We start from the raw sequence: 22419 nt of genomic DNA, 5'->3' as shown, positions 1-22419 counted from the left end.
GTTGGATCTACTATGGACTGGACTCTCACTATTATGTTAGATCCACTATGGACTGGACTCTCACTATTATGTTAGATCCACTATGGGCTGGTCTTTCGCTGATATGTTGGATCTACTATGGACTGGACTCTCACTATTATCTTAGATCCACTATGGACTGGACTCTCACTATTATGTTGGATCCACTATGGACTGGACTTTCACAATATTATGTCAGACCCACTCGACATCCCCTGGGGAGACCGAATAGTCATTCACATCGACGTCCCACTGGGGTGAGTTTTTCCTTGCCCTTATGTGGGCTCTGTACCAAGGATGTCGTTGCCCTTTGAAACACTTGTGATTTAGGGCTATAAAAATAAACATTGATTGATTGATTGAATTTGTCCCAAAGTAATTGTTGTTGGCTCTCACAAAGTCTGCTTGATTAGCATTGTTGTTGATGGGGAAGGGATCTGTGGTTCAAAATGGCTCGGGAATCTCTGTGACATTGATACTATTTTGATCAAATCTATTTACTCACTAAGTTTGGAAGTTTTTTTAGTGTCATAAATCAGGTATCATAGAGGCTACTTGTTTTTACGGTACTTTAGGATCCTCAAGTCCGCATCCAGCATCATTTCAATATGTGAACAGTGTCTTGAGACACACACAAAAAAGTCAGACTCCAGTTTGTCAAAAGGGATCAGAGGGGAATTTATTATTTGCTTTAAATACGAGTACAGCTCTTTTGTTCCTTTGCGCCTGACGCCCCTAAATCAAGTCGCCGGCTCGCAGAGAGGACTAGATCCTGAGGAGCGGATCGCTGCTTATGCTAACTTTTCGCATCCGGCTTTTTTTACTTCCTGCGGACACGAGTTTTGTGGTTTTGCATATTAGCCTCGTGCGGACTTGACTTCAGGAAGCACTTTCTTTGTGAAGACACAGAGGTGATCCGCCGGCCGGGAAGCCGTCCACAGTCCTGGTCACGGTCTGATCGGCAACTTGACTAAAAATGATCCGATACAAAAAACACCACAGCATCTCTTCTGTCCGTATAAATAATGCTAACAAACACACAAGTCACAGGATGGCATACATAAAAAGTCTTCATACTCATGTACATGTTTGCAAATGTCCACCGTCTTTCAGAATATATCAAAATAATAAAATGAGTAATCTCCAAGTCTGGCCCACATTGGCACGTCAAACAATCTGAAAGGTGAAGCATGTCCACAGACACCGAGACAAGTCTCTCTGGCCAGCCAGAACATGGACACAAGTCCCTGATCAGTCCACCAAGGAAGGGAAAGTGAGGTTCGTGTTTGCCCTTCAGTACAACTGTCCGAAAACAGAATTTCAAAATGTCCCATCGTGCTTTGCTTGTTTGAAACACTTCCTTCATATTCTCATCTCATGATCAGGACTCCGGTCCAGTGAGGGCTCCCGGGTGCTGATCATGGACGCCGAGGGTCCTTGGTTGACTCCGAAGGGAGAAACAGCTGGCGAGCGTGCCGCCAGTGGAGACAACGACGGTGAGAAGCTGGGGGACATGGCCGCTGAGGAGATGGACCCCTCGTGACTTATAGGGGACCGTCGGAGAGAGGCCAAATGGGGAAATGTCCGTCCCATCACAGGGACTTTTGGTGGAACCGACATAGCCCCGGGGTGGGCGACCGACGTGATGAGCGGCGGGGGATCGATTCTGGGTTTGGGGTCCATTTTAGACTTGGGTTGGAAAGGCTGGCGCAAGTTCTGGCTCTGCTGGGCGGTCTCGTCTTTCAGCCGCGCGATCTCTGTGAAGACGTTGGCCAGAGGCTGAAACTGAGGACACCAGTTGAGCAAGTAGTCCCAGTTGTAGCTTCCGCGGAGCTCCTCGTCGCTGGCGACGATGGCGGTCAGGGAGCCGTCCACTGCCGGTTTTCCATCCTCAGGGAAGGCGTAGTCTTTGGGGAGGGAGATGTTGAGGCCCCGGCCAACACCCAAGTACCCGCCGCCATCGTCTCTGTAGACTGGGAGCTGCCCAGAGAGCAAAGTCCCGCTTAGGCTGCCGCCCAGCTTTTTGCCTTTGAACCAAGTGCTACCTTCCAAGGCTGCAGGCTCACAGGAGACGTCGGAGAGCTGATCAGCATCCTGCTGGATGCCAGAATCTGGTCCTCTGGCGGAGATGTGCTCCTGCATGGAGGAGGTGATGGAGGCCACACGGGGGTACTCATTAATCATCCTGATTTCGTCATCCTCTGCGGCCTCGGCAGACCCTCTTCCGCTGGAGTGAGATGGATCCAGAGAGCCGCCTCGTGTGTATGTACCCGCGCCTCCACCACCCTGGTCTCCAACATAGCCTGGCAGGGCCTGGTGGTAGATTCTCTCCCCCCCTTGCCCGGAGCTGCAGTTGTCTATGCTCTTTAGGGCAGTCCCTGTGGCAACGGCTCTGTTTCCGGTGTTCTGGTCTTTCTTCCTCTTGCGCGACTTGACAAGGAAGACCACCACCGCCATGACCACCAGCAGGACGATGACGCCCAGGGACACGGCGATAATGATGATCAGTAGTACGTTGACATCAGGAGCCAGGCCGAAGCTGGTGTTGGTGACATCAATGGCGATCTGTGCTGCTGCGGTGCGAGAAGTTTCCAGAGGACTGTGAGCTCTCACATCCAAAGTCATCAGTCTGGGTTCCATTGTCGTTTGACCCGACCCGCCGCCACTGCGGCCTGAGCTGTCCATCTTGAGGAATATAATCCCCGTGGTTTTGTTCACCTCGAAGTAGGGAGAGTTCGTAGGGAAAGAGTAGAGGACGATACCGTCCACTCCTCCGTCCTCGTCACGGGCCGCCACTTGGCCGATGCTCTGACCTTTCCTGGCGTCCTCCGGGACCTTAAAGGAGAAATCTGAGGACGTGAAGAGTGGGTCGTACTCGTCCTCACCTGTCACAAACACCTGCACGGTCACAGTGGCCGAGTGGTTTCCTGCATCGACCGCCAAGGCCACAAAGTTAAAGGAATCTATCCTCTCAAAGTCAAAAGGATTCTTGCTCCTGATTTCTCCAGTGTTGGCGTCCACAGAGAAGTCCTTTCCGGCCACAGAGCGCTCCATCATGAAGTATTTTAGTTGTCCAAAGACCCCGGTGTCGTGGTCGATGGCGTGAAGGACTGTCACGGCAGAGTTGGCGGGTTGGTTCTCCCTGATGCTCGCCGTCAGGACTTCCACGGGGAAGAATGGATGGTTGTCGTTGATGTCTTTGACCTCAATGATGACCGGAACCAGCGCAAAATGTCCGTGTCCATCTGTGGCCTGGATGATGACCGTGTGGGCGGGCTGGTGCTCACGGTCCAATGACTGCTGAAGACGCAAGGCTCCGGTCCATTGGTCCACAGCAAATAAGTTGATCTCATCTCCGGAGCTGATGGTGTACTGGACCTCTGCGTTGGGGGCGGAATCTGGATCTGTAGCAAGACAGCAAAGGTGAAATAAGAGTAAGACAGAGATTAGAAGAACAGGTCCAAAGATGGACGCACCTGTGGCCGTCAGTCGGATGATCTCAGTGCCAGCAGCCGCTCCCTCGCTCAGCGACACCGTGTACTCCGCTCTGCCGAACACCGGAGGGTTATCGTTCACGTCGCCGATGGCGATGACGGCCGCCACGCTGGAGCTCTTCTGGGGAACGCCGCGGTCCGACACGACCACGGTGAGGTTGTACAGCGGCTTGCTTTCGAAATCCACACATTCGGCCAACAGCAGCGTGCCGACCGTCTGGAAGCCCCGCCCCTCCAGGAAGCGCACGCTGCTCTCGATCTGAAACGCGTTGCCTTCGTTCCCGCTGGCGATGGCAAAGTCAAAGCCGCAATTTTCTCGGGAAAGGTCACTGTCGAAGGCCTCGAAAGTCAAGACTGTAGAACCTGGAATGATGTCCTCTGGAACCGTGGCCCTGTTCAACACACACTGTACGTAATAAGTATTTGATCCCCCTACGTACTTTTCAAAGTACATATCATTTATATTAACTATACCTACTTTATGTACATATCAAATAAAATTACTACAAGTACATTACTACACAAAATTACAAGTACTACAACTAAAACTACGCTACCACAATACACTACTACATGAAACTAAAGTAGTATAACTTCAATAAACTACAAGTATTCGACTACAACACACTACTACATGAAAATACGAGTACTAAAACTACGAGAAAATACAAGTACATCGCTACGATTGCCACGACTGCGGGCACATCATTACAAATGCTACAACAACAAGAAACTACGACTAAAACAAACTACAAGTTAACTATTACAAGTAGTAAAACTACCAATCCTACAACTACAAGAATGTACAAGTACACAACTAGAAATAAAATAAAGTACACTGCTACAAGTATTACAGATATATAAAACTAAAAGCAGACTACTACAAATGAACTACTACAAAGTACCCACTGCAAAGAGTACAACTACAATAATCTACAAGTACACGACTACATGTATTTCAACTACGAGAAACCACAAGTACTACAACTACAAGAAACTACAAGTTCACTACTACAAGTACTGTACTAAAACTATAAGTACACTATTAAAAAATGACAACTACAAGAAACTACAAGTACTACAACTACATGAGCACTACTAAAATTACTACAGGAAACTACAAGTAGTACATCTACAATAAACTACTACAATATACAATAAAGTATACTACTAAAATGTACTACAACAGGAAACTATAAGTAGTACAACTCCAAGAAAATACAAGTACATAACTACCAGTACTATAACTACAAGAAACTACAAGTACACTCCTACAAGTACTGTAATAAAACTACAAGTACACTATTAAAAATGACAACTACAAGAAACTACAAGTACTACAACTACATGAGCACTACTAAAATTACTACAGGAAACTACAAGTAGTACATCTACAATAAACTACTACAATATACAATAAAGTATACTACTAAAATGTACTACAACAGGAAACTATAAGTAGTACAACTCCAAGAAAATACAAGTACATAACTACCAGTACTATAACTACAAGAAACTACAAGTACTCTATTACAAGTACTACAACTACAGCACAAGAAAAGACTAGTACACCAATAGTACAACTATAAGAAACTAGTAGCACAATACCACGTATTATAGTATTACAACTACAATAAACTGTGAGTATTACAACGACAGGAAACTACTAGTACTACAACTACAATAAGCTATAAGTACACTATTACAGGTCTTTCAACTGCAAGAAACTACAAGTACACAAGTACAAGTATTACAGTTACAATAAAGTACCAGTATTACAAATACAAAAAACTTTAAGTAGTACAACTACAAGAAACTACAAGTACTACAACTACAAAAAACTACAAGTACACTACTACAAGTACTGTACTAAAACTACAAGTACACTATTAAAAAAATGACAACTACAAGAAACTACAAGTACTACAACTACATGAGCACTACTAAAATTACTACAGGAAACTACAAGTAGTACATCTACAATAAACTACTACAATATACAATAAAGTATACTACTAAAATGTACTACAACAGGAAACTATAAGTAGTACAACTCCAAGAAAATACAAGTACATAACGACCAGTACTATAACTACAAGAAACTACAAGTACTCTATTACAAGTACTACAACTACAGCACAAGAAAAGACTAGTACACCAATAGTACAACTATAAGAAACTAGTAGCACAATACTACGTATTATAGTATTACAACTACAAGAAACTGTGAGTATTACAACGACAGGAAACTACTAGTACTACAACTACAATAAGCTATAAGTACACTATTACAGGTCCTTCAACTGCAAGAAACTACAAGTACACAAGTACAAGTATTACAGTTACAATAAAGTACCAGTATTACAAATACAAAAAGTTTAAGTAGTACAACTACAAGAAACTACAAGTACTACAACTACAAAAAACTACAAGTACACAACTACAAGTATTACAACTACAAGCAACTACAAGTGCACTATTATAAGTGCTACAAGTACACTACTACAAATAGTATAACTACAAGAAACTACCAGCACACTACTACAAGTATTACAACTACAAGAAACTGCAAGTACATTACAATAGCTCGTACAACTACAAGAAACTACAGGTATTACAACTACAGGAAACTACTAGTACTACAACTACAATAAGCTACAAGTACACTATTGCAAGTACTACAACTGCAATTAACTACAAGTACACAACTACAAATATTACAGTAAACTACAAGTACTACAACTACAAGAAACTCCAAGTAGACTACTACTAGTGGTACAACTACAAGAAACTACTAGCACACTACTACACGTATTACGACGACAAGAACTTGCAAGTACATCACAACAACCAGTACAAGTACAGCAGAAATACTAGTACTACAAGAAGCTACAAGTACACTGTTACAAGTACTAAAACTGTAATAAACTACAAATACACAAATACAATATTTTATAAGTATCCTATTAAAAAATACTACAACTACAAGTATTACAACTACAAGAAACTACAACTGCAAGAAACTACAAGTGCACAACTACAATGATGTATAAGTACAGTAATACCCATACTACAACTGCAAGAAACTACAAGTACACAACTACAATAATTGATAAGTACACTATTACAATTACTACAACTGCAAGAAACTACAAGTATAACAACTACAAGAAACTACAACTACAAGAAACTACATGTACACAACTACAATCATTTATAAGTACCCTATTACAAATACTACAACTCCAAGAAACTACAAGTACACAACTACAAGTATTACAACTACAAGAAACTACAAGTTCACAAGTACAACCATTTGCAAGTACCCTTTTACAAATACTACAACTGCAAGAAACTACAAGTATTACAACTACAAGAATCTACAATTGTAATTGACTACAAGTACACTACTACAAGAAGTACAACTACAAGAAACTACAAGTACACTACTACAAGTACTGTACTAAAACTACAAGTACACTATTAAAAAAATGACAACTACAGGAAACTACAAGTACTACAACTACATGAGCACTACTAAAATTACTACAGGAAACTACAAGTAGTACATCTACAATAAACTACTACAATATACAATAAAGTATACTACTAAAATGTACTACAACAGGAAACTATAAGTAGTACAACTCCAAGAAAATACAAGTACATAACTACCAGTACTATAACTACAAGAAACTACAAGTACACTCCTACAAGTACTGTAATAAAACTACAAGTACACTATTAAAAATGACAACTACAAGAAACTACAAGTACTACAACTACATGAGCACTACTAAAATTACTACAGGAAACTACAAGTAGTACATCTACAATAAACTACTACAATATACAATAAAGTATACTACTAAAATGTACTACAACAGGAAACTATAAGTAGTACAACTCCAAGAAAATACAAGTACATAACTACCAGTACTATAACTACAAGAAACTACAAGTACTCTATTACAAGTACTACAACTACAGCACAAGAAAAGACTAGTACACCAATAGTACAACTATAAGAAACTAGTAGCACAATACCACGTATTATAGTATTACAACTACAATAAACTGTGAGTATTACAACGACAGGAAACTACTAGTACTACAACTACAATAAGCTATAAGTACACTATTACAGGTCTTTCAACTGCAAGAAACTACAAGTACACAAGTACAAGTATTACAGTTACAATAAAGTACCAGTATTACAAATACAAAAAACTTTAAGTAGTACAACTACAATAAACTACAAGTACTACAACTACAAAAAACTACAAGTACACTACTACAAGTACTGTACTAAAACTACAAGTACACTATTAAAAAAATGACAACTACAAGAAACTACAAGTACTACAACTACATGAGCACTACTAAAATTACTACAGGAAACTACAAGTAGTACATCTACAATAAACTACTACAATATACAATAAAGTATACTACTAAAATGTACTACAACAGGAAACTATAAGTAGTACAACTCCAAGAAAATACAAGTACATAACGACCAGTACTATAACTACAAGAAACTACAAGTACTCTATTACAAGTACTACAACTACAGCACAAGAAAAGACTAGTACACCAATAGTACAACTATAAGAAACTAGTAGCACAATACTACGTATTATAGTATTACAACTACAAGAAACTGTGAGTATTACAACGACAGGAAACTACTAGTACTACAACTACAATAAGCTATAAGTACACTATTACAGGTCCTTCAACTGCAAGAAACTACAAGTACACAAGTACAAGTATTACAGTTACAATAAAGTACCAGTATTACAAATACAAAAAGTTTAAGTAGTACAACTACAAGAAACTACAAGTACTACAACTACAAAAAACTACAAGTACACAACTACAAGTATTACAACTACAAGCAACTACAAGTGCACTATTATAAGTGCTACAAGTACACTACTACAAATAGTATAACTACAAGAAACTACCAGCACACTACTACAAGTATTACAACTACAAGAAACTGCAAGTACATTACAATAGCTCGTACAACTACAAGAAACTACAGGTATTACAACTACAGGAAACTACTAGTACTACAACTACAATAAGCTACAAGTACACTATTGCAAGTACTACAACTGCAATTAACTACAAGTACACAACTACAAATATTACAGTAAACTACAAGTACTACAACTACAAGAAACTCCAAGTAGACTACTACTAGTGGTACAACTACAAGAAACTACTAGCACACTACTACACGTATTACGACGACAAGAACTTGCAAGTACATCACAACAACCAGTACAAGTACAGCAGAAATACTAGTACTACAAGAATCTACAAGTACACTGCAACAAGTACTACAACTGCAATAAACTACACATACGCAAATACAATATTTTATAAGTATCCTATTAAAAAATACTACAACTACAAGTATTACAACTACAAGAAACTACAACTGCAAGAAACTACAAGTGCACAACTACAATGATCTATAAGTACAGTAATACCCATACTACAACTGCAAGAAACTACAAGTACACAACTACAATAATTGATAAGTACACTATTACAATTACTACAACTGCATGAAACTACAAGTACACAACTAGAAGTATTACAACTACAAGAAACTGAAACTACAAGTACACAACTACAATAATTTGCAAGTACCCTTTTACAAATACTACAATTGCAATAAACTACAATTATTACAACTACAAGAAACTACAATTGTAATTAACTACAAGTACACTACTACAAGAAGTACAACTACAAGAAACATGTGACAAGGCTTTCCAAGTACAAAATACTACTCCACATTGTGTATTGGCATCAAATACTTTGTACTACTGCAATACTTGTGAGTTGTGAGTTCAACTCTGACCTGTACTCTGATTGGTGGAAAACGGGAGCGTTGTCGTTGACGTCAGCGATCTGGACCTGAACCGTGGTGAGGGCGGACAGTGAGGGTGACCCCCCATCGCGGGCTTCAATGACAACGTTGACCGAAAGCCGTTCCGGGTCGAACTCGACTCTGTGGTCCACGAATAACGTTCCTGGATGTGGGGAGCCAAGGTCTGAGGTCAGATATTTGCACTTCCCGAGTGGAACCACAAAGAATGAAGGGCTTGTCCACCATTGTTGGGATCAACGTAGAAGCCTTCCTGGGTAGACGACATCACGCTGTAAGAGATCCTCCCGTTCTCGCCAGAGTCCCCGTCGGTGGCTGTTACCGTGACGACCACACTTCCTGCTGGCGTGTGCTCAGGTAGGATCACCTGGGGTTGTCATAACAACAGTAGACCGTCAGAGCAAAAGGAGGAGTTGCAGAGAGAACTTTCATCGTCCCTTCTCTGTGTCAAATTCATTTAGTCTTTTTACAAGTTTCTGAAACACTAGAGAACACGGAGCCTGAACAAAGATCGTTCCTGACTGCTACCTGATACAGGTCTTGGGTGAACGCGGGTGCGTTGTCATTGACGTCCTCCACCACGATGGTGATGTTGGCCTCCGTCTGATGCTTGCTGTCCGTGGCTCTGACGGTCACCGTGTACCACGTCTTCTCCTCAAAGTCCAGCGGGGCCGTGAGGGAAACCCCGCCGCTAAAACGATGGATCCCAAACTTGCCCGAGGCGGCCGGGTCCAGGTGCAGCGAGTAGGACAGGGTGGGGCCGGAGTCGACGTCGTTACCCGTCACCAGGGTGATCTCCGTGCCTATCAATGTGTCTGATGGAAGAAAGGTTTGTCAGCTGCGTGTAATACAACGTACTCGATGCTCGGGATGTAAGGGTGTAGCAGAGTGACGGTTCGGTATGTACCTCAGTTCGTTTTGGGTACAGTAAGGCAGCAAAATATAAAACTACTCAACTTTTGTTTTTGGATGTTCTTATTCATCCGGGGTTACTGTAACCTCAAGGCATTCAATGGATCGCAACTGGTTTGCCTTAGAAGACGCTTTGCCTCTTATCCAAGTAGGCGTCATCGGTTCATGCTCCTTTTGTGCCGTTTTTGCAACTGAATGGAATGCTAGTGGGGTGATTCCGACTTATTTTGGGCTCGTAGCAATCATTTTATCACACAATACCTCAATGCTAACGAGGAGACATTCCACCGTTGGCGTCGACAGAGGGGTCACTCTTTTGCGTCTCAACCGTTTTAGTTTTTTACTACAATAGGGCGGAACCATCCTTGCCCAGGCTTACCGTACTGGTGTTGGAATGTAAATAGTTGCTGTTGGACTAGACTAGACTAGATCTGACCGATCTAAGTCTATGAGCATGAACTGATGAAGCCTAGTCGGATGCGAGGCGAAAGGACTTCTAAGACAAACCAAACAGTCCAGTTGCGATCCACTGAATGCCCTGAGGATGCTTAACTTGCGTACGACTCTATACCGTACCGACAAATCTGATACATGTCCCGTTACTGCTGTATGTGAAGATACGTGATAAGGGATAATTACTCTCTGAGATGCGTATTTCTTGTGGCAAGGGAATAGTGGGACTGTTGTCATTCTGGTCAACGATGATGACCGTCAGTGTGGCGGAACCTGCCAGTCTTGGACTTCCTCGGTCAGTCGCGGTCAGTACGAGCCTGTGGATGGATGGAGGAGAAAATTACTACCACCTGATGGCAGACCAATCACAGCTGCCAGGACATTCTCTGTCCTGGCAGCCCCCCCCCGCCCTTTAGACCAGTTGATCTGCCGTCTCTTTTCTGCTCTGCCCCCCCCTCTCTTGCGTGGAGAGTTTATCAGGTAGCCTCTGTGCCGCTGACTTGTCTCCATTCAAGATCCTGCTGGCCCCACTATGGACTGAACTCTCACATTATTAACTATATCCACTCGGCATCCATTGCATCGGTCACCTTGGGGGGTGCTCACATTTGCGGTCCCCTCTAAGGTTTCTCATTAAGACCATTGGGTTGAGGTTTTTCTTGCCCTGATGCGGGATCTGTGCCGAGGATGTCGTCGTTGTGGCTTGTGCAGCCCTTTGAGACACTTGTGATTAAGGGCTATATAAATAAACTTTGATTGATTGATTGGCTCAGCTCCATGGAGCCTCCTCTTTGCTTCAGCTCTGTGAAACGTAGCTCTGTTTTTTGTGTCTTTGCTTCTCTGTCTTTCTGGGGACATTTGAATTTATTTGAACTCCTGGGATGTTTTCTAAACGTTCTGCGCCCTCTAAGGCTTCTGTCACAGAACCCAAGACCTAGGGGAAGCTGCTTACCATTGGAGGAAAGGTAACCCTCCTCATTGCTAAGCTAAAAGAAAGTAGCTTAGTTCGGAGCTGTTATCTACTAGCTGCTATTACAAGATTGGTAATTCGAACAAGTAGGGGGAAAAGAACATAGGAACGGCGGCTAAATTATCTATAAAAAGACTGCGGCAGCATCTGTCCATAACTTTGTTCCTGACTGGGAAGAAGCCAATAGTCATAGATAATTCTTTAGCGTCATCATCCATGGGTACCAATATTCGATATGTTACAATTACATAAGAGTGTTTAAGAACATCGTAAATGTTTGAGTGTATGTGAAAGGTTAATAACAGCATTCATAAAGACCTAAAATAAGGTCTGCGGGCTATAGAGCGTTTTCTATTGGGGCTCCAGTACTATGGAATGCCCTCCCGGTAACAATTAGAGATGCCACCTCAGTAGAAGCATTTAAGTCCCATCTTAAAACTCATTTGTATACTCTAGCCTTTAAATAGCCCCCCTTTTAGACCAGTTGATCTGCCGTTTCTTTTCTTTTCTCCTCTGCTCCCCTCTTCCTGTGGAGGGGGTGGGGGGCACAGGTCCGGTGGCCATGGATGAAGTGCTGGCTGTCCAGAGTCGGGACCCGGGGTGGACCGCTCGCCTGTGCATCGGCTGGGAACATCTCTGCGCTGCTGACCCGTCTCTGCTCGGGATGGTGTCCTGCTGGCCCCACTATGGACTGGACTCTTACTATTATGTTGGATCCACTATGGACTGGACTCTCACAATATTATGTCAGACCCACTCGACATCCATTGCATTCGGTCTCCTCTAGGGGGGGGGGGGTTACCCACATATGCGGTCCTCTCCAAGGTTTCTCATAGTCATTCACATCGACGTCCCACTGGGGTGAGTTTTTCCTTGCCCTTATGTGGGCTTTGTACCGAGGATGTCGTTGTGGCTTGTGCAGCCCTTTGAGACACTTGTGATTTAGGGCTATATAAATAAACATTGATTGATTGATAAAATGCATACAATAATCAAATAACATTGCAAACATTCACCTATCGCAGAGAAGTTTGGAAGGTAACCCCCGCATTAATCGAGGGAACACTGTAAAATCTAATCACACCTTCTCATATTCAATACCTTTTATGTTTACAAGATGCTAATACAACACAAGCTGCTGGCTGAAGATGGTGTCCAGGCCACACTTTGGACACCCCGTGACCATTGTTTGGTTGGAATTGTGTCCTCACCTGGTCTGGGTAAAGATCTCGCGGTCCATAATCGCAGCCGTGGTGATGCTTCCCGTCATGGGGTCAATCTTGAACAGGCCGCTCATTTCTGACGATTGGATGGAGTAGGTCACCTGACCATTCTGGCCTTGATCCACATCCTCAGCCACCACCTAGGGAACGAATGAAGGTGAGACTCAGGAGGCCTAAAAACCTCAACCGGTCCAGGACCAGCGGTTGCATTGGCACCTGTATGATCGGCATCTCGTATCCCTCCGCCTCCCTCATGTAAGCCACGTAATTCTGCAGCTGGAAGCGAGGAAGATTGTCGTTGACGTCCTGCAACATTAGGTTTATGCCCAGGAATGAAGTGGAGGACACCGTTTCCGCTTTGACAACTATACGGAGTCTGGGTGAATCCTCAAAGTCCAGCCCCTTGGAGCTCTGCACCCAGATCTCACCTGGAGAACACGCAGATTAAGCGTCTAGAGATGATGGCGAAGGATTTGACAGGAGAGCGGCGTTCACCTGTGGACGAGCTGATACTGAAGGCTTGCTGTTTGTTTCCGCTGAAGATGCTGTAGCTGATCCCCTTGTGTGTTCCATCTGGATATTGGGCCTGAGCCTGGGCCACAGTTGTTCCTGATTTATGAGAGAGAAATAAAGAAAAAGCTTAGCAGATAATGACAGAGACGATTGCGCTCACAATCCTAACAAAACAATTTCAGACCTTTAGCAGCGTTTTCCTGTATGCTGACGTCTCGGGCATTCCTGGAAAATCGGATGCCGCTGTACTCGACCTCCTTCACATAGATCACCACCACACCCTGAGCCGACTGCGCAGGTGTGCCTTGGTCCATGGCCTCCACAATGAGTGTCCTCTGGGCCTGGGACAGTGTCTCTAGCGGCTCTGTAGCTTGGATCTGCCCCGTCAGCGAGTTGATGCTGAAGCCTTTCACCGGCGCGGCAAAACGATAAAACACAGAGCCGTTGGCACCAAAATCCTTGTCCTCCGCCTTCATTGTGGCCAGGACCCGCTGGGACCTCCTGCTGGATGCTTCGATGATCAGCGGATCCTGAATGAAGACCGGCGTGTTGTCGTTTACATCGGTGATGGTGATTGTCACCTGCAAGAGGAGAGTCACAAGTTGGAGCCAGGATCTTAACTTCTCTGCATTACTTCAAATACCTCCTTCTGCTTATACCTGAGCAGAGGTGTTTCTGGGTGACGCTGGTGATAGATCAACGGCAAGGACCTGGAAGCTGTATGACGTCTGTCTTTCGCGGTCCAGAGGTGCGGATGTGGCGATGCGACCGGTGTGCTCATCCACTGTGAACGCTCCGTGTGCCTCCTGGCTGAGGAAATACAGAACTTTCCCGTTCAAGTCATCGTCAACGTCTGTTGCTGACACCTGGGGATACATCAAGTATGGTAATTTGATGCGAGAGCGGAACTGTGGCAAGGAGATGACGTTAGAGTCGTCTTTCTACCATCAGGACTTGCGATCCCTCCGCGGAATCCTCCGACACGTCTGCAGTGTAGCTACTTCTGCCAAAAACAGGGCTGTTGTCGTTAACATCCATCACTCTGACCTCCACGGTGACCACAGTGCTGAGAGACGGGCTTCCTCGGTCTGCCGCCACCACTTCTAGGGTGTACTCCGCCCTGGTCTCCCTGTCCAGCCCTCGTGAGGTGGACAGGGCTCCCGTGCTGGCATGGATCTGGAAATCCCCATCTGGATCTCCAGCTGGATGGAAGCATGGAAAAATGTTTTGTAAAAGTACGACATAAAGAAGGCTAGCTAACAATGCCAGCTCTGAATTTAGAAGTTGTAGAAGGAGCCAGAGAAGCGTCAGAGAGGAAAACATCTAGAGCCAGGCCTTGTATTGAATGTGGAGATGTGTTTTTATGTGTTGAAGAGCAACGCCAAAAGCAATACAAGCAACCTAAGCCCCCTTTAAATCCACTCTAATGAAAGTCTTGGCAACGATGCATGGAATGGCTCTCACCAGTGATCCTGTACTCCAGCTCTCCGCCGGGACCAGAATCTGGGTCTGTGGCCTTGAGGAAACAGAGCTCTACGGGGGCCTGGTTCTCCGGCACCTCCAATCCGTACCACGGCTTGGCAAAGACTGGCGTGTTGTCATTCACATCCTGCACTTCCACTCGGACCACCACCTTGGCAAAGTTAGGAGGTAAGCCTCCGTCGCGGGCGTAGACTGGCAGGGAGAGGAGACGTCGTTAGCCAGAGAACAACTACATAAGTGATCATTGATGTCCCTTTACTGCCGTACCAGTGAGTATGTAGTGATCACGAAGCTCTCTGTCAAGTTCCTTGGTGGTGGTGATCACACCAGTTGAAGGGTTGATGACAAAACCTTCCTCTGTCACCCCCCCAAAGGTCACATGACCATTCGAACCTGCACCAGAACACACATGAATGAACAACACACCTGCACAGTCTACACTTTTGTGTAAATCCCATTCAACACACCTTGATCTCTGTCTGTGGCAACCACTGTCAGCACCGTGGTGCCCGGCCCTTGGTTCTCCAACACGTGGGCCTCGAACTCAGCCTTCTGGAACACGGGAGCCTCGTCGTTCACGTCGATCACCTGCACGGAAAGCACCTGGGCGGCGGAGAGCGCAGGTACGCCGTGATCCTCCGCAATGACGGTCAAATTGTAGACTCCCTGCTCCTCTCGGTCGAGGGCTTTCAGAATGGACAAAGAGCCTGGTGAGCAGAAAGGGAGGAAATGGTGTGACTTGTAATCACTTATCTCATTACTTTTGTTTATAAATGTCTGCGCAAGAAGTTAGAAACTAAGAAGTAAAGTCATTTTCAGCTTTCATTTATGATACTAGAAGGGAGCGCATGGAACGGAGTCCAGCCGGTGTGGCTAGGCCTCGTGTACCTTGGTAAACCTCACTCCCTGACAACCTCAAGAGCAGTGCTGGCTATCGAATTGATAGCCCGGGCTTTTAGCTCGGCTTTTCTCTCATGCCGGCGACCCAGGTTCAACCCAATACCAAGTAGTTACAGGATCATACGATGGTCATAATTAAAGTTCTCCTGTGTCCACCTTTATCCTTAGTTCGTCCGTTCTCCCTCTTCGGTCTCCACACTGTGTCTGCTTGCAAGTACTCTGAGCGTGTGCGTTGCCTAACATGCCTAAAATGCATCTCTGCTCGTATTACCAAAAAAAAAAAAAAATTAGCATTAGTACCGGTATATCGTACAACCCTAAATGAAACAGACCCTTTAATACATTTAAGGTTAAACGCAAATACAGTCTGAGAAAACAAACCACAAGCTAACACGACTCACACCCAGAAAGACCTTTTGAGCATCTGGAGGCTGCATCAAGTGACCGCCTCGCAGTCCCTAATCTGAGCCTCAGACCTGCCCGGCCGCGCCCCCGCAGCCTCAGCGACGGTGATGAGCTGACGCGTGAGCCGTGGATGGCCGGCCGCCTCCTTAAACTAAACAAAAGATCCGTTACCGTGAACAAATCCATGGAGAAAATAACCGAAGCGGTGAAATAGGACCCCTGAGGAGTCGTCGGGTGCTTATGAATAATCGGGTGAATAATCCGGCTCATGGAAGTTTTGTGATTACGTAAAAAAAGGATCGCAGTGAACCAAAGTCTAACTATTTTAAGCCGTGGTTTTAGGACTGATCTGATTATCAGAGTTCTTTTCAGAATCGTTTCCTCAATGTTCATAGCTTACTTTCCTCTTTTTCCTCCTTACTCATTTTAGTAGGGAGGCACGGCTTAAGTGGCTATGGTCGAAAATCTACGACATATACAACTAGAAGAGAAAATCTCTGACGGAATCGCGTGTGAATGCTCCGATGCTGAAGTTGGAGTGAAATGCTGACAGAATGTAGTATGAATGTAAGGATAGTTTACAGTCTATTATACAGCATTATTCACATGTGAATAACATAAATACAGTCTATTATACAGCATTATTCACATGTGAATAACATAAATACAGTCTATTGTACAGCATTATTCACATGTGAATAATATAAATACAGTCTATTATACAGCATTATTCACATGTGAATAATATAAATACAGTCTATTATACAGCATTATTCACATGTGAATAACATAAATACAGTCTAATATACAGCATTGTTCACATGTGAATAACATAAGTACAGGAATATACAGCATTATTCACATGTGAATAATATAATTACAGTCTATTATACAGCATTATTCACATGTGAATAACATAAATACAGTCTATTATACAGCATTATTCACATGTGAATAATATAAATACAGTCTATTACACAGCATTATTCACATGTGAATAACATAAATACAGTAATATACAACATTATTCACATGTGAACAATATAAATACAGTCTATTATACAGCATTATTCACATGTGAATAACATAAATACAGTAATATACAGCATTATTCACATGTGAATAATATAAATGCAGTCTTTTATACAGCATTATTCACACGTGAATAACATAAATACAGTCTATTATACAGCATTATACACATGTAAATAATATAAATACAGTCTATTATACAGCATTATTCACATGTGAATAATATAGTCTATTATACAGCATTATTCACATGTGAATAATATAAATACAGTCTATTATACAGCATTATTCACATGTGAATAACATAAATACAGTCTATTGTACAGCATTATTCACATGTGAATAATATAAATACAGTCTATTATACAGCATTATTTATATGTCCATCCATTTTCTACTGCTTATTCCCTTTGGGGTCGCGGGGATTATTTATATGTGAATAACATAAATACAGTCTATTATACAGCATTATTCACATGTGAATAATATAAATACAGTCTATTATACAGCATTATTCACATGTGAATAATATAAATACAGTCTATTATACAGCATTATTCACATGTGAATAATATAAATACAGTCTATTATACAGCATTATTCACATGTGAATAATATAAATGCAGTCTTTTATACAGCATTATTCACACGTGAATAACATAAATACAGTCTATTATACAGCATTATACACATGTAAATAATATAAATACAGTCTATTATACAGCATTATTCACATGTGAATAATATAGTCTATTATACAGCATTATTCACATGTGAATAATATAAATACAGTCTATTACACAGCATTATTCACATGTGAATAACATAAATACAGTCTATTATACAGCATTATTCACATGTGAATAATATAAATACAGTCTATTACACATCATTATTCACATGTGAATAGTATAAATACTGTCCATTATATATTTAAGTACAGTCAAAAAGGAACATATGCATTATACAATATATATATAGTCGATACTACAATGATACATAGGTATTTTTTATTATCACAAAATATTTTGTCATTTTTTTGTTGTTTATAAAGTCAGGAAATACGTCCCCGGACACAGGAGAACTTTAGTTATGACCAATGTATGATCCTGTAACTACTTGGTTTTGGCTTGAACCTGGGTCACCGGCATTAGAGACAAGCGTGCCAAAGACCAAGCTAAAATTTTCAAATCTTGAACTTGTCAATGTACTCATGAGGAAGAAACTGAACCCACCGTCGGTCAACGTTCTTACCTTCAAGGTAGGAAAGTTTGTTTTGTGTCCCGCCTTCGGAGGCTCACCTGTGTTCGGGTTCAGGCTGAAGCGACCGGCGCCGTTTCCCGCCTGGATTCTGTACGACACTCGGCCATTCTCTCCTTCATCGGCGTCCCGGGCCATGACGTACAAAATGACAAAGCTGCCCCCGGAACAACAAAAGGTGCAATCAACATTTCAGTTGAGATTCTTGGGTCGTTCCCAAGTCCCGCCTACCCGACAGGTTGGTCCTCCATAACGCTGACCGCGGACGGCGAGCTGAAGGCGGGGGCGTTGTCGTTTTCGTCGGTGACGAAGACGCGGGCGGTGACCGAACTCCAGCGTCTCTGCGAAGGATCCGCCGCCTGGTCCGTGGCCCGCACCACCAGGTAGAGGGAGGGCGTGGACTCGCGGTCCAGCTTCTGCCCCAAAGTCAGGACTCCGCTGACGGGGTCCAGTTTCAGGAGGTCGGCATTGACTGGCCAGTGGTGTTCCACGGAGTACCGCAGCTCGCTGTTGGGTCCGCTACCGTCCTGCGCGGACATACCAAGGGGTTCAAGTATTACGCTTAAAACACACAAAAACCGTATCGAGAGTGACCTGGATGTAGAAACGCCAACTTCATGCTTGACGTACGCATATTTTATACACAGAGGTGGTTTTTGTCGGGTTTTGTCAACATTTGATTCCAACAATGTTCAAAATATTGAGGCAAGGACAAACAATTAACTTTTTCGCTTCATATTTCGCCACACATTTTCAATGGGAGACAGGTCTGGACTACAGACTATGAAGCCACGCTGTTGTAACACGTGGCTTGGCATTGTCTTGCTGAAATAAGCAGGGGCGTCTATGATAACGTTGCTTGGATGGCAACAAATGTTGCTCCAAAACCTGTATGTACCTTTCAGCGTTAATGGTGCCTTCACAGATGTGTAAGTTACCCATGTCTTGGACACTAATACACCCCCATACCATCACACATGCTGGCTTTTGAACTTTGCGCCTAGAACAATCCGGATGGTTCGTTTCCTCTTTGGTCCGGATAACACGACGTCCACAGTTTCCAAAAACAATTTGAAATGTGGACTCGTCAGACCACAGAACACTTTTCCACTTTGCATCAGTCCATCTTAGATGAGCTCGGGCCCAGCGAAGTCGGCGGCGTTTCTGGGTGTTGTTGATAAATGGCTTTTGCGTCGCACAGTAGAGTTTTAACTTGCAGTCTATTCAATTGGATATAGGTTTAAAAGGATTTGCAAATCATTGCATTTTGTTTTTATTTACCATTTACACAACTTCACTGCTTTTGGGGGCTTGTACGGGGGCCAAGCTAATTCCTGGGGTAATTTTCCAAGTTGATCGCGATGTAAAAACAACGGACACTTCAATACGTCAGAATTGTTTTCCTACCTGGTCCACGGCCTGGAAGCTGTATATGGAGGAGTCGGGATGGAGGTTCTCAGGGACCACAATGGTTACCGGGTCCTCCGTGAACTGTGGCGAGTGGTCGTTGCTGTCCTGGACGTCGATAGTCAGCTTCACCAGGTGGCTGCTGGGATACGCCCGGGAGAAGTCCGACACCTCGATGTGCAGCGTGTACTTCGAGCCCTTCTCGTAGTCCAGTTCCTGCGCCAGGTACACGTCGCCCTTCAGTCGGTCCACCATGAAGGTTCCGTCCCGGTCCGTGCCGCCGACCACCAAGTAAGTGGCCTGGCCTTCCAGCGCGGCGGCTTCGTGGGAACGCACCGAGCCGATGACGGAGCCCGGGGGAGCGCCTTCCACCGTGTTCAGGGTCATGGAGAGCACGTTGGGTTGAGGGCTGGACTTGGAGGAGCTCAGAACCTGGAAAAAAAAAAACAAGCACAACAGGCTGAGTCAGCATTCGTCACGCAACGACTGTCTGCTCCAATCAGTGCACGGTCGTCTGATTATTTCCTCAAGGACGAAGGTAACGCGTCTGGTCCAGGATCTGGATTATCAAAGGACTGTGAAGACCACGCAGGCCCGAGCATCCCGGAAAGTGACCTTGAGCTGAAATATGGTTCTGTTCTGTTGTTATGCAGGTAATGAACCCGCTTGATGAGCAATTTGTCTTTTGTAAACTCAAGAAGGTTCCAATCCAAATAGACTTGGACTGTATCAGCATATTTTCAAAATAAAATGATGTGATCAGCTTTATCACTGAGCTAAGATGTTTTGTTGGGATAGAACATGTCAGAATGTTCCTGTTAGAGGTGTGACCAATCAAGTCTTTTGAGCAGTTCTTTAAGGGAAGGACGACAACCGATTCCCACTCCTGAGCCGATCCTTTGGGGGACAATTTTTTTTTTTTTTTAATGCACATGCAAATTTTGTGTCGGCAATTGCCCACACGGAGTACATTTTTTAAAAATCAGATTAATCACACTTTGGAATTTTGATTGACTCTGTTGCATGCTTACAATTTGCTCGGAAAAAGACCCCAATCTTTGCACACAAATGCAATTTTTTCGTCAGAATGTCATTCGGGGACGTTTTAACGTTTTACTCATATATATATATATATATATATATATATATATATATATATATATATATATATATATATATATACATACGGTATATATATATATATATATATATATATATATATATATATATATATATATATATATATATATAGATATAGTCAAAGTTTCTGTGGTTTATACGTTATACAGTGCTATAAAGGCTTGAAATAGCCTGTGTTTTTTCCTAACATATATATATATATATATATATATGTACATAACATATATATATACATATACATATGTATATATATGCATACTATATGTATGCATATAATAAAATAAAAAAATAGTGCTCGATACCGTAGTAGAGCGCAATATATGTATGTGTGGGAAAAAAATCACAAGACTATTTCATCTCTACAGGCCTGTTTCATGAGGGGGGGTACCCTCAATCATCAGGAGATTTTAATGGGAGCATTCGCATACCATGGTTTATATAGGGCACAGAGTGGGTGGGTACAGGCTGGCCTAGGGGCGTGGTGATTGGTTCATGTGTTACCTAGGAGGTGTTTCCGTCTGTCTGGGGGCCGACGGCTCATTTGCAATCATCAAATGACATGACATGAGATGACAAATCATCTCAAACCACAACAAAACAATTGCAAATGAGCCGTCGGCCCCCAGACAGAGCGACTCCAAAACCAACAAAGGATGTAACTGTCGAAAGAAACCTGATTGCCCTCTCAACGGGGGGTGCTTACAAACATCAGTTGTCTACCAATCTAAGGTAATACGCAAGGACATTAACACATCCGACACATATGTAGGATTAACCGAGGGAGAATTCAAAACCAGATGGAACAATCACAAGGCTTCTTTCAGGAACAAAAACCTGCGAAATACCACAGAACTCAGCAAACACATTTGGGACCTCAAAGACAATAATGTTGAATATTCAATAACATGGCAAATTCTTGCATCCAGCACACCTTACAATAGTGGTAATAAAATATGCAACCTATGCTTGAAAGAGAAACTGTTTATTATTTACCGCCCAGACCTGTCATCCCTCAACAAGCGCAGCGAAATTGTAACAGCATGCCGCCACAGACGGAAACACCTCCTAGGTAACACATGAGCCAATCACCACGCCCCTACGCCAGCCTGTACCCACCCACTCTGTGCCCTATATAAACCATGGTATGTGAATGCTCCCATTAAAATCTCCTGATGATTGAGGGAACCCCCTCATGAAACAGGCCTGTAGAGATGAAGTAGTCTTGTGATTTTTTTCCCACACATACATATATTGCGCTCTACTACAGTATCGAGCACTATTTTTTGGATAACCTTATTAAGA

The 22419-nt window shown here is 43.2% G+C and overlaps 1 protein-coding gene across 1 annotated transcript in view; it reads right to left on the bottom strand.

The window, feature by feature from the left end:
- Positions 1–671: 671 nt before the first annotated feature.
- The window catches only part of dchs1b (dachsous cadherin-related 1b), a 204410-nt gene continuing 182662 nt past the window's right edge, over positions 672–22419 (bottom strand). Inside the window, exons 12-28 of the mRNA XM_061931586.1 lie at positions 19978–20409; positions 18802–19097; positions 18612–18727; positions 15441–15680; positions 15241–15366; positions 14956–15165; positions 14437–14693; positions 14151–14357; positions 13676–14072; positions 13474–13587; positions 13195–13406; positions 12967–13118; positions 10972–11102; positions 9949–10235; positions 9646–9787; positions 9394–9565; positions 672–3904 (exon numbers count right to left, since the gene is read on the bottom strand). Coding sequence (XP_061787570.1) covers positions 1381–3904; positions 9394–9565; positions 9646–9787; positions 9949–10235; positions 10972–11102; positions 12967–13118; positions 13195–13406; positions 13474–13587; positions 13676–14072; positions 14151–14357; positions 14437–14693; positions 14956–15165; positions 15241–15366; positions 15441–15680; positions 18612–18727; positions 18802–19097; positions 19978–20409 — 6015 coding nt within the window. The 3' untranslated portion in view covers positions 672–1380. The remainder of the gene's footprint in view (positions 3905–9393; positions 9566–9645; positions 9788–9948; positions 10236–10971; positions 11103–12966; positions 13119–13194; positions 13407–13473; positions 13588–13675; positions 14073–14150; positions 14358–14436; positions 14694–14955; positions 15166–15240; positions 15367–15440; positions 15681–18611; positions 18728–18801; positions 19098–19977; positions 20410–22419) is intronic.

The sequence above is a fragment of the Nerophis lumbriciformis genome, linkage group LG37 (genome assembly GCF_033978685.3).
Source record: "Nerophis lumbriciformis linkage group LG37, RoL_Nlum_v2.1, whole genome shotgun sequence".
Taxonomy (NCBI): Eukaryota; Metazoa; Chordata; class Actinopteri; order Syngnathiformes; family Syngnathidae; genus Nerophis; species Nerophis lumbriciformis.
Note: the sequence above shows the minus strand (reverse complement) of the source record. Positions and strands in the feature narration are given on the sequence as shown.